The sequence below is a fragment of the Falco naumanni genome, chromosome 1 (assembly GCF_017639655.2).
Source record: "Falco naumanni isolate bFalNau1 chromosome 1, bFalNau1.pat, whole genome shotgun sequence".
Lineage (NCBI taxonomy): Eukaryota > Metazoa > Chordata > Aves > Falconiformes > Falconidae > Falco > Falco naumanni.
The window spans coordinates 114,786,475-114,798,269 of NC_054054.1; the positions used below are offsets into that span (position 1 = coordinate 114,786,475).

Here is an 11,795-nt window from a genome sequence, read left to right on the forward strand (position 1 = left end):
GCAGTGCTCTGAGTTCTGTTGAATTAAGGAATTAAAAGAGCTGAACCCCGAGTCTCCTATAGTACGAACTGCTGCAGTAGGCCACGTTCTGACTTGGAAAAGTTATATGAATTCTACATATTTTTTTATGTTCCATAGAATTCAATACGTCACAATCTCTCTCTGAATCGTTATTTCATCAAAGTACCACGTTCCCAGGAAGAACCAGGCAAAGGCTCATTCTGGAGGATAGACCCTGCTTCTGAAAGCAAATTAATAGAGCAGGCTTTTAGGAAAAGGCGGCCTAGGGGAGTACCTTGCTTTAGAACCCCTCTGGGACCACTCTCTTCTAGGTAAGGAAAAACAGATGAACAAAAAGACTATGGCTGTTGTTTAATCTTCAGGCTGATACAGACTTGATAGCTTTGGATACAGTCACGAGTTTAGTAATTTAATTTCATCCAGACACAGTATTTGAATTCTGTATGATTTACTAGGAAGCTGCCCCATACACTAGGCTTGTTTTTATTGCTTGTTTGTAGTGTTAAAGAACTGATTCGGTTTGCATAACTATCGGATTGTTAATGTAAGCAAGCCTTGCTGTACCTTTGGGATTTTTTTACAGAATAATAAGTTTAATTTCTAACTGCCATCTACTGCGTTTTAAAAACTGTTTGCAAAGAAAATTATGAAATACCAGCTACCGTTTTATTGAACTTAGAGATGACATGTATTTAGTTCGATAATGTTCAAGCAGAATTCATGATGGGGAAATAAATGGGTTTAAATTACTCCCTCTGTAAAGTTACGGCCTTTCTGCTGGTGCAGATCTTTTATTACTTGCCCTGTAGACTTGAGATTTGCTCATCATCCTTCTCCACCAGAAGAAACGTTCATGTTTCACAAGACTGTTTAGAGAGTCTCCCTAAGAAGGCACCCAGCCACTTCCTCTCCATTAACTATACCTGAAGTTTGCTTTTAAATTCTGTCCCTGTTTAACAGAAGCTTTATTAAAGATCATCAGAACTGCTGTGGGTTGTAACTGTGCTTGACAGAAGGCAGAGGTGCCCTCCTGTGGGCACCGTGTGTTACGGTCTCTTTAGAGGAAGGTCACTGTCTTGCACAGTTCAGAAGTTAAAACACATCAGCTGCTGCTTTCATTTTTAAATACAGAAGTGCCCCAGCTTCTCCTAATCACTCTGGAGTGTTGTCTGCGCACTCCAGTGGAGTCCAGACCCCCGAGAGTCTGTCCAGGGAAGGATCTCCAGTCCCAATGGAACCTGAGCCTAGTGCTATCCAGCCAAAACTAGCGGTAATACAAGAAGCGCGATTTGCACAGAGTGCCCCAGGTGAGGAATCCTGAAATAAGCGTTTGGGGGTTGGAGGTGGGAAAGGGCTAATATAGAAATATTACAAAGGCTGCACGTGTACCCAGAAATATTTAACCTCCTAAGGTTTAGAGCAAGTGCTGTTCCAGCACCCTTGATCACTTTGTTACTAAGCAGAGATTGTGCTTCTGTCCTGTATAGGACCCTACTGTCTTGTAACAGTTGTCATTTCCTTTCAAAATGTATTCTTTCTGGTTCAGAAAAAACACCCAAAACCTTTAGGTTACATGGGTTACAGAAATTAGCGAATGCCTTGTACGCATCTGTGGGACGTCATCCTTTCAAAGGTAGGGATAAAAAGCATTGAAAGGATAAAAAGAGAAAGAATAAATTTTGAGTGATAAGAAATTGCCTATTTAAAAAACCAAACACCACCAAACCCCCATAAAGCATGATGGGATAAGGATGGATTTGTTTAATTACCTTGGTTTGTATACTTTTGCCATCCATTTTCCTGGTGATACTCTGGTACTCCCGAAGTGCCAGTGGCCATTATGTGGCGAAGGCAAACACAGCCCCAAGCAGAGGCACCAGGCTTTCCCCAGCCTAGAAAGCTGAGTTTTGCCAGGGCAGACACACTGCACACAACACCCGAGTTACACACAGGTTACTGTCTATGCGAAAGAGTGTTACTAAATGAGTATTAAACACAGCTTTGGCAGTATAGCTGCATTTGGGGAGGGGGGAGGGGGGGGCGCTTTTGCCCAGGTGGTGTACAGGTCTTATGGAGCTAATGCAGCAGTTACCTGGAATGTGTGGCTTGGAACAGCCATGTGTCATAGTCTTCATTGTCTGGTTTTATCTTTTGGATCATTCAGGCATTAGTGAAGGAGGTTGTTAATCCTCTGAGGCTTTAGTTTAACTTTAAAAGAATGACTGGCTTAAAAGAAATAATAAAAATTGGCAGCCTAATTTTTATCTCTTTTTTTGGTAGGATCACCTCTATCTAGCCAACCAGTTTTAATTACTGTACAACGGCAGCTACCACAAACTATTAAACCCGTCACCTACACTGTTGCAACTCCTGTGACAACATCGACATCCCAGCAGCCTGTAGTTCAGACAGTTCACGTTGTCCACCAGATACCAGCTGTGTCTGTCACAAATGTGACTGGATTAGCACCAGCAAACACTTACACTGTAGCTGGACAGGCAGTAGTCACGCAAGCCGCGATGGTAACCCAGCCCAAGGTAGAACCTCAAGAGAATGGAGACCACAAGGAAGTAAAAGGTGAGAACCTGTGGGATTAGTTGTTTTGCTAGCTCTTTGTACAGAAGAATTATTATTTGAAACTTCTTTCCAATGAATGCTTGAAATGTTTGGCTAAAACTGAAGATTTTGCACTGTAATTTCTCAGAGATGTTGGAGCTAGTAATGAAATGGTGTGCTTTTTCAGTGTGGGTTGATTGCGTAAAAACAAATGGTTCTTCAGCGTTTTCTTGTTTGTAACAATGTTTTATCTTCTGTTTTTCAGTTAAAGTGGAGCCTATACCTGCTATTAGTCATGCTACAATAGGAGCTGCTAGTCGTATCATTCAGACATCTCAGACCACACCCTTACAGACAGTTACTATAGTGCAACAGGCACCTCTAGGTCAACACCAGCTACCAATAAAAACTGTAACACAGAACGGAACGCACATAGTACCCATCACCACTGCGATACAAGGGCAGGGCAATGCTGGTAGGTATTGTGTCAGGAGGTTCTGTTGCTTTGTAACTGTCAAAACATTAATGTGACCAGTGCTGCATTTTTGTATTCTGTTCTCCTGTCTTTTGTATTTATACTGAAAATGTAAGTTCCAAAAAAAAAAAAAAAAATTAGATTATAGCCTTGTAAGGGATTGTTCCTTCCCGGTTGGTAAGAACCAGTGTTTCTCTTCATTGATGATTACCTGAACAGCTATTTATTCTCTTTGTGGTCATTATAGGGATGTACTTAGTGGTGACAGCCCATTCTCCCTCCTCATTAAACCCAGGATATAAACAAGTTTAAAAAGAAGTTCCTGTAAAACCAGTGCCATTAAAATGGTAACTGCTCCCCAGATGATTTGTCAAGAACCAACCAAGAGGAAAACAAGACAGAACTTGCTTGTGGGTTGGCTTTTTGAACTGTTACTTTTCTGTTTTTATTGAACCTGTACTAAAAATGACAAAATTTCTGTAAGATTTTGAGAGTCATCTTGTCTGAATACCATCTTGCCCCTCCCAGGCTCAGCAGTCTGAGTGGGTAGCAGTACTTCTTTGTAATTTTTATATTTTCACGCTTGTTCACAGAATGTTCCGTTTTGGTTTGCTTTGCAGGTGTGCATACAGCATGTTCCAACAGTTTCACTTTGAGATGTGAGCTTTTTTGTCATAAAATATGTTTACAGAAATAGGTTTAGGCTATCTTATATCAATTTATTACGTGTATTTCCACTCTGAAGCCTTTCTAATGGAGTAAATTATCTGCTATTTCCTTTTTACTCTTCTTCCGTCACTGACATTTATAGGTCAGTGTTCTGTCTGCTTCCACTTCATTTCCAGCTTAAGTAAAGCAAGAGCAATCACTGTCAGACCTTGTATGCATTTCTTTTGTCAGAAGGGATGTATGAATTCAGCTGAGAGTCATATGAAATAGACTGAAAAGTTATTTTTAAGTAAGGCATAATTCTTTTTCTCTTTTTTCTGGACTCTGAAAACTCAGCTGATCCAAACATGTTTTCCTCGGTAGGGAAGCCCGATGGCCGCTAGGAGTGTTTAAGAAACGTGGCTGAACACAGCAGTAGAACTGTGATGCTTCTCACTGTTTCGCTGGGTGTGATAGGGCTGTGCTTGCAGTGATGGGTGTTTTCGCTCTGAGATTCCGGGGCTGAAACACCTCCTGAGATGTTCAAAATGTGAACAGCAAGTGAGGTGTATTCCATGTCCTGCTCTCTCTGTTGCAGTAACTCCTAAACCAGCAAGAAACCAGGTAGTTCTCAGGCAAAGCACCTCAAGGGGGAAGTAGGCCTACAGAAATAATTTGTTTGTATGTGTCTGCAGATGTCTGTGTTCACGTGCATACATCTGTATTTACGCACACATTTGTATGTGTGTTTGTCTTTGGAGAAGGAAGATTTGTGCAGTCTGGAAGCTAAGAAATCCAGAGCAGCTACTGTTCTTCTGACATTTTCTATTTGTAGTAAGATAAGAAGGTGCTTTCAGATCTTACTCTTAGCAAGACAGTTTGGTAGTGCTTTTTACTACCCGTCAGTCTAACTGAAAGCTGTGAAGTCCAAAATAAATTCAGGTCTCTTATTGCAGCATAAAATTATGTAACTAGATACTTTTTATTTTGACTTTCAGCGTAGGTTTCAAACATTGTTCTTTTGTGTATTTCATGCTTCCACGTATCAGCTGTGGCTGCAGCCAGCAATTCTCTTTCTACTAGAGAGATCCTGGAGTGAGTAATGCAGTGATAGTCGTAATGCAAGCTTGAAGATGAGGGATAAACTTCATAGTTTTATTTAAGCAACAATAAATTTGCCGTAAAGCATTTTATTCAGAAGTAACTATGGCATCTGTTCAGAAATAGTGCAAGGAATAGCTTTTCTAATAGAAGCTGAATACTGTAAAGATAAAAGAACAAATTATTTTACAGTTGCAGTGAAGCTTTTTGCATCAGGTAAATATTTTCGGAAGTGTTTGTCCTACCAATAAATACGAAGTACAGCACAGTTTAGTTACATGCAGAGGTGATATTCCAGGTATTCTTTAGGATAGCTTACTAAGAACAAATATAACAACTTTAGCAAATTAGAATTCCTTATGGATTTCATGTTTCAGCTCCACTGGCAGGCAGTGCTGTACTAAGGTCAGCAAAGCAGTGGTGCTGAAAAGGGGAGCTTGTGTGTAAAAAGAGCAGGTGGTTTGATAACATTTAGATGAATTTTCATGAAGTGCAAAGAAGAAGTAAATCTATAGCATTTTACATTATTTGTAAAGGCATTTGACTAGTCAGTTTAATAAAGTCGGGGTCAGTATGAGAAACAGACTGCTAACAAATAGAAGGAACCTTCTGGTATCTCAGAAGGTTTAAGGACTATACTTGCACGTTAATGATGCCTTGTACTATCTCCATGGAATGAGAAGGATTGAATCTTTTATAGGATGCTTGAACTATATACATTTCTGTTGATCTAATTCAGTTGTGTACTTGACTCTTAATCAAATGCGTCATTTCTTAATATTACTACTTGTTAAAGCGCTGCCTTTTCCTTACACTGTGGGTGAATGCCTCGCTATCTGTTGAAGAGGATTTGCTGTTGAGTAGTGTGCATCTCATGGCTGCGTGAATTGCAGTAGCTTTTCTTAAATACGGCTGCAGATGAACACGACAACACGACCTGGTGGTGGTCTGCTTCCAGGCCGAGTAACGCACTCAGCAGCGATCCACAATCGTGGCCAGAACCTACTCAAAGGGGATTTTGAATTCACTTCCTAGTCTGTAAGAAATTACTGTCTAGATTGGCTTTCAGTCATTTAATCCTTCTCTGTCTTCAGCTCCTCATTGACAAAATGGAGATCATTCCCCATTCTCCCACCTTTGGCCACATCTGCATGAATGTTGAGTGATGTGAGAGAATGTCCTTCAGGTTTGTACAAAGATCAAACAGTTGGACCTGAATCCCAGCTGGGACTGCTAATACCCCACATTGCGCTAATAGAGAAATTCACCATTTTAATGAAAATGCAAGTTTGCTTTCAGTATCATCGGTTTTGCCGAGGATTAGCGTGCTGAAGTTCGTGTTCTCTCTTTACAGCTGCTGCGAGTCCTTTGCATATGTTAGCAACCCATGCGTCCGCATCAGCATCTCTTCCAACAAAGCGCCAGAACGGAGACCAGTCGGAACAGCAGGAACTCAAACGTATCAAAACAGAAGATGGAGAGAGCATAGTCATAGCTGTTAACGTGGACACCCCATCTGTGGCAGTGAGTGATAAAGGCAGCCAGAACTAGAAACTTAGGGGAGTGTTTTGTTTTTTTTTTTTTTAAAAAAAAAAACAACAAACTCCATGGTGCCAAAAGGAGACACTTAAATATAACATCTAAAATGTTGGAACATGTTCTCACGCAGTGGGGAAAGGGGCCCTGTGATCAGACTTCAACTTTCAGCACTGAAAAAAAACCCAACACAGGTGGCCTTAAAACTTGGTAATTTAAAGTCAAACTGCAAAACATCTTGTTCCAGAGGCTGTGACCCCCGCTCCTCCCTGCCCCCTACCAAACTGTGTACACTGAGAAATACAGTGTTGGGGAGGGCTGCAGCTTTAAAAAAATCTTTATCAGATTATTTTAAGGACTGAGTATCTCAGTGTAACGGCAGCATGATAAGCGCTTAGTGTGAACTGGTTTCAAACGATTGTATATTCCTTAAAGGGAACAGAGGCAAGGAGCCATTTCCTACATCTTGGCAGCTAGCCTTTCATAACGACCTACCCAATGCAGTTGTTGGTAGATATGCAGTATTTTGTTGTTCACATGTGGAATTAGAAATTTTTGAGGTGTATTTTCATTTCTTTGCAAAATAATGGGGTCTTTGACATTTCAAATCACTCCATTTCTACTCCGGAAACTTTGGAATCACACAATACTTTTCATGTGAAATTTTGTTTGGTAAAAAACTGAATGTAGGGTTTTTTTAACCAATGGAATGATTTACTTTTGTCTGTCCTGTTAAAGTTCAGATAAAGCTACTTTATTACATCTGCAAATTTTCATATTTTAGCAGTTGCCTGATAAATTTAATCAAATTTTATTACCATGTGTAGTGATCAAATGCTTCTTTGGGCTTGCATGTAACTGATTAGAAATTACAATGTAAATGAGCCGTTAACTGACGTAAAGAACTGCTATGAATTTGACCAGAGCTGCACTTACCTGTTTCTCTTTCTGCTACCTTTTGCTGTTTGTTATTTTGTGTTGACTTTGACTGTCCCTGGCATATTTTTCCAGTCTAAAGTAAAACAAGAGTCTCGCTTAATATTGTGTATGTTTAAGATAACAGACTGTTCTTCATTTAGAAAGATGAAATTCTTTATCACAAGTCCTTTTAAAAAGAGTAAAATTATCTTGTCAGAGGTATATTCAATATTTTTAAGCTTAAGCACCCATCAGTAGAAATTAATCTGACCAGTTTCTCCATAACACTTTTGATGTCATACACTGACCTTTTGGGGTCTCCATTAAGAGTAGCTGTTGTGGTTTTCTAACAGTGGCTACCGTATTATTATAATAATTTTTTTTAAGTGTGTGTTCTGCAGTTGAACATTTTAAAATGTATCGGTAATTTCTCACTTTAATTGTGGTAATAGATTCCACTTTACATTTCAAAATTAAATTTAAACGTAAGGCTGCTGTTCAGTCTTTAATTCACATAACGTCTTACTTCCTCATGCAGTAAGGTGAGTGAAAGCTAGATAGTTGGCTTAATTTGAATCTGATTTTTGTCATTTTCTGTAATAATGATGCATTATTTATATTTCCTTTCCCACTATGAAAGGAAAACTGTATTTTCATGATGGACTGAACAGTTTGGAGTGGTTTATTTAGGCAGCTTTTGGGAACTATTTACCTAAAGACCAAATATGAGAAATCTGTACAAGTTTTGTGTTCATCCACAAAATGGAACTGTTACAATGTCTCTGCAGATAATACATATTAAAAAACTATGAAAAAAAACTCTACACAAGCTGAATTTATAACAGGCATTTAAAAAAAAGCATAACCTGAAAAGAAACCTTTCTGTAAAATTGCAACATTTTCTTTAGAGGTTTTAAAAATAAAAAAAGTAAAGTTTTAACATACTTTTTTTAAGAAAAAAATCCAGTACTAGTAATTTAATTTGGTGTTGAATGAATTTACTAGAATGTGGTTTATTTTCAGAAGTGAGAATCTGTTCACAACTAGGGCTAGGTGAATAATAGTGTATAAGATTTTTTTAAATAAAATTAAATTTTATTCAGCAAATTAACTAAGTTGAAATTACTCAACAAGTGTGTTTGAAATATTTATGTATAATCTGGGGTGATTAATCCAGTTTATGTCAGCAGTGCCACAGGAAGCGGCATCGGCCCAGACAAGCCGAGGTGATCAGCGCTGTCGCTAACGGCAGGCGGCCCGCGGTAGCCTCTGGGCACGGGTGTTCTACGCTTGCTGGTGCCGGTGAGTTGGCACAAGGATGCATCTTCGTTCAGATGGAGAAACCCTTCGAAAAAGCTGTGCGACGTGAGGAAACTGCTTACGTTCTTACACAAAAATCACACGTGCTTATCCATGCTTTGGTGGTGCTGGAGGAGGCTCCTACGGGATCGTCTCCAGGGCTTTTGGTTCTGGTCTTTGGTGTCAGGCCTTACGGAGTGGAGTCGTCGGGTTGTTGAAACTGAACCGATCCCTGGTTTGTGTGTTTGTGCCTCCCACGGGTAATAGGTGACGGCGGCCACGTGATGGCAACGGGCAACACTCCGCCTTTGCTTGCACGGTTGTTACAGCAGAGCTTTGTTTTAAAATGGTTTTTATGATTACTTACATCCAAAAGTGGAACTTGATGTTTCAGCAGTCTGTTTGGATCTGTGTTTTGTATCTTGGTTTAATTTCCCCCAAAAGGTAAATGTTGAGTGGTTGGGAGTTATTAACACAGGTTGGCTTGTGACTTTTATATAGTTGTGGTTTTATCTATATGTGTGTGTGTGTGAGACAAATACCAGAACACACATTTTTTTTCTCCCTCTCTCTCATTTACACTAACTCGTGTGCTGCTTTCTACTAACCTGACTGACCCCTTTCTATACACAACTACACAGTTAAGACCTTACTAAGAAACCTACGCTGTGTCTGACACAGGATGAGTTGATGAAGGGAGTGTCTGAAGTGGGTAAGTGCCTGGGTGGCTTTTAACCATCCCGTTCTTGTTTGTATTTGTGAACTGGCAGATGCAAACAAGCTTTGCTCCTGCTTCTACGCGTTTTCTTTCCTAACTATCGATCAAGCCAGACTTTGAGACTTTTGATACAAAAAATAATTCTTAAACCATTCTCCTAGAAGCGGTGTTAGTGTTTGGGGCTGATTTCAGGTATGTGGCCAGGGATTTGCATTAGCTCAGTGATTTGGTTTTAAAAAAACGTTGGCTATAGCTGTATTGAGCTAGCACTGACCGCCATACTAATAGGTTATTACTTTTTAAAAAGAAGCTTAATGAGGTGCACTCTTTCTGGAATAACTTTCATGAACATTGGTTTGGTCTCTGATCCTCTCCTTACGCATTAGCTACGTTCTTTTTGTTTCTCATCCGAGCTGGGGAGATGCTTTTGTCTAAAGTGCTAGAAAAACCTGCTGGAACGCTGGGTCTGGTTTTCCTGCCAGTGCTTTCAAGCGTTGGGGAGAAATCAGAGGTGGGCAACGGAGCTCTGTAAAGGGCTGGAATATCCAAAGCTGCAAGAGCGTAACCTATTACCAGAAAGAATGGCTTGTTGTGCGGAATTCCACAGGATCCCTTGCTGAGCAGACCAGAGTTGTTGGCTTGATTAAACAAATACAACCTTTGGGGGAGAAAAAAAAAAAAAATAATACAGTAAAATGGGGGCGTTGAAATGGCTTAGTAAGAGCGAGGCAGCGTCATGAGCGTGTGGCTGCGAAACAAGACCGGCTGAGGCGCGTGTTGCGCTATAGCCCGTGCATGTAGGTCAGCAGCGCCTGCCGCAGCCCACATCTGCGAGAACGAGTCCTGCTCTCACGTTTTGTGGCTTCGCTGATGAGTCTTGTATGTTCTGCTTTAATCTGAGCAGCTAAAGGGTCTGAAGGGAAGTACCTGTGTTCCGTGGCTCCTGCTGGCACGTGACTTGCCTCTGGATTTATTGCGGTGGCTGATGGTTTAGGTTTCCTGTCAGGATTTTGAACTGACACAGGTACTGCAGAAAGAGACAGCAAAATAAGGGGGAGAGAAGGCAGTTACGTAGATCCAAAAGAAACTAATAATCCATCTACTTAAATAGCTGGTGGAAATACATTGTTTTTCAGGAATAGTCATATTTTAGATTTGCTGTGCAAACTGGGCCTTTTCCTCGTGGCTGCCAGACGAAGTGCTCCCTTGAGCAGGGCTCTCCCCCGCTGCCACGTGTTTCTAGCCGGACAAATGTACTTGAAGGAGTAAATGCTGTTGGACCTCTGGGCTGTAATACTTCTCTTAAGCTAACAACCTGACATTTTAAAATCTATTTAATCCTCTTTTGTCACATAGATTTCTGCCAGCTTGCCTTGCTCCCCGTCGCTCTGCAGCTTCACGCAGAGCAGGGGGTGGGTATGCTTCAGAGGCACCCGGCTGCTAGATCTGGTGTTTCAGAGCCTGCCTTCTGCCGAGCTGCGCCCTGCTGGGGCCAGCGGCTCCCCAGCCTGCGCAGGAACACGGGGTCCGCACGCGAGGCCCAGACGGCGGGCGAGCGTTCCCCCTGCACGCAGCAGCGTGGTGTGTGAGCTGCTGGTGGAGCCTCACGGCGTAACTGGGCCCACCATAAATCAGTCAGTACGGTGGATATGTGGTTGATCTAATGCTTGAAGTACTATATATTCTCAAAAAAAGTGACTTAACTAACTAAAATACTGTTCCATTGGATCGTAGAGGTGGGCTTATCTTCTGTCCCACTTCACACAAAGTGTGGTTACGCTTACCCCAGAGTGCCGTGCGGCAGCAGGTGCTGTGGATCCTGGGTTCTTCTACATCATTTTCAATCCCTGTAAAGTAGCTTCTATACTTGAAGGTGAGGACGTGCACGTTGTACAAGAAGGGATGAGATGACAGGCTGAGGTACGTATGCAGGGATTCCGGCACTGGTACAGCACCACTGGCTGCCTGTGCTGGCAGCGCTGCCGTCGCTCTTGCTGTTACACTGGAACGTTCAGGGGAAGTTGTACAACTTCAGCAGAGCTGTAGCTCAACCCAGAAATATGTTCCTTGCCTCGGGTCGAGGCTGAGGTGACTTCGGCAGGAGTGGTGCTTCAGCAGAGTATGGTACATAAACCCCGCACCGGCTGGAGCGGTCTGCATGCTGTTCTAGTGCGAGCGAGCACAGCCGCGTGGATCATAAACAGCTTCCAGCTGCACCAGAGAGAGGATCTGAGTCATCCCTGGACAACGGTTGGTAAAGCTTCCCCGCGCGCACCTCCCCGGCACAGCGGCGGCTTCCAGCTGGTCACTCCGCTCACGCAGCTGTTGAAAGGTACAAGAGTGTCAGAACCGCCGCTGCGGTGGCGGGTGGGAACGGCACTGAGAGCGCTGGGCACAAAGCAGCGTCCGTGTGCCAGGCAGCGCAGCCCGGGCACGGCCAAGGCAGCGCCATTCCGCTGCCGTCCTCTGTTCCGCATTCATTCCCCCGAACCTACAACAGTAGGACTGTGGCTGCGATCATCA

At 42.1% G+C, this 11,795-nt stretch overlaps 2 protein-coding genes across 2 annotated transcripts in view; one reads left to right on the forward strand and one right to left on the reverse strand.

Moving 5' to 3' along the window:
• Positions 1-8,366, forward strand: part of FOXK2 (forkhead box K2) — a 49,020-nt gene extending 40,654 nt beyond the window's left edge. Inside the window, 5 exon segments of the mRNA XM_040579945.1 lie at positions 139-332; positions 1,153-1,328; positions 2,302-2,598; positions 2,843-3,052; positions 6,156-8,366. Of these exon segments, the coding sequence (XP_040435879.1) occupies positions 139-332; positions 1,153-1,328; positions 2,302-2,598; positions 2,843-3,052; positions 6,156-6,352 (1,074 nt within the window). The 3' untranslated portion in view covers positions 6,353-8,366.
• A 432-nt stretch (positions 8,367-8,798) lies between these two features.
• On the reverse strand, positions 8,799-11,753 carry LOC121085087. Its single transcript, XM_040587371.1, has 4 exons — positions 11,623-11,753; positions 11,057-11,301; positions 10,200-10,299; positions 8,799-9,930 (listed from the first exon to the last, which is right to left on the reverse strand). The coding sequence occupies exons 1-4, from the start codon at positions 11,751-11,753 to the stop codon at positions 9,648-9,650; spliced, it is 759 nt and encodes a 252-aa protein (XP_040443305.1). The 3' UTR covers positions 8,799-9,647.
• Between the last annotated feature and the right edge of the window lie 42 nt (positions 11,754-11,795).

Bases quoted from the DNA above. Each gene is read 5' to 3' on its own strand.
- LOC121085087 (XM_040587371.1), bottom strand. From the start codon at position 11,753: ATGAATGCGGAACAGAGGACGGCAGCGGAATGGCGCTGCCTTGGCCGT. The intron at 11,302-11,622 runs GTTCTGACACTC...GCTCTGCTGAAG, and splicing joins CACCCGCCACCGCAGCGGCG to TTGTACAACTTCCCCTGAAC. The intron at 9,931-10,199 runs GTACTTCCCTTC...TCTCCCCCAAAG, and splicing joins GCAGGAGCCACGGAACACAG to GTTGTATTTGTTTAATCAAG.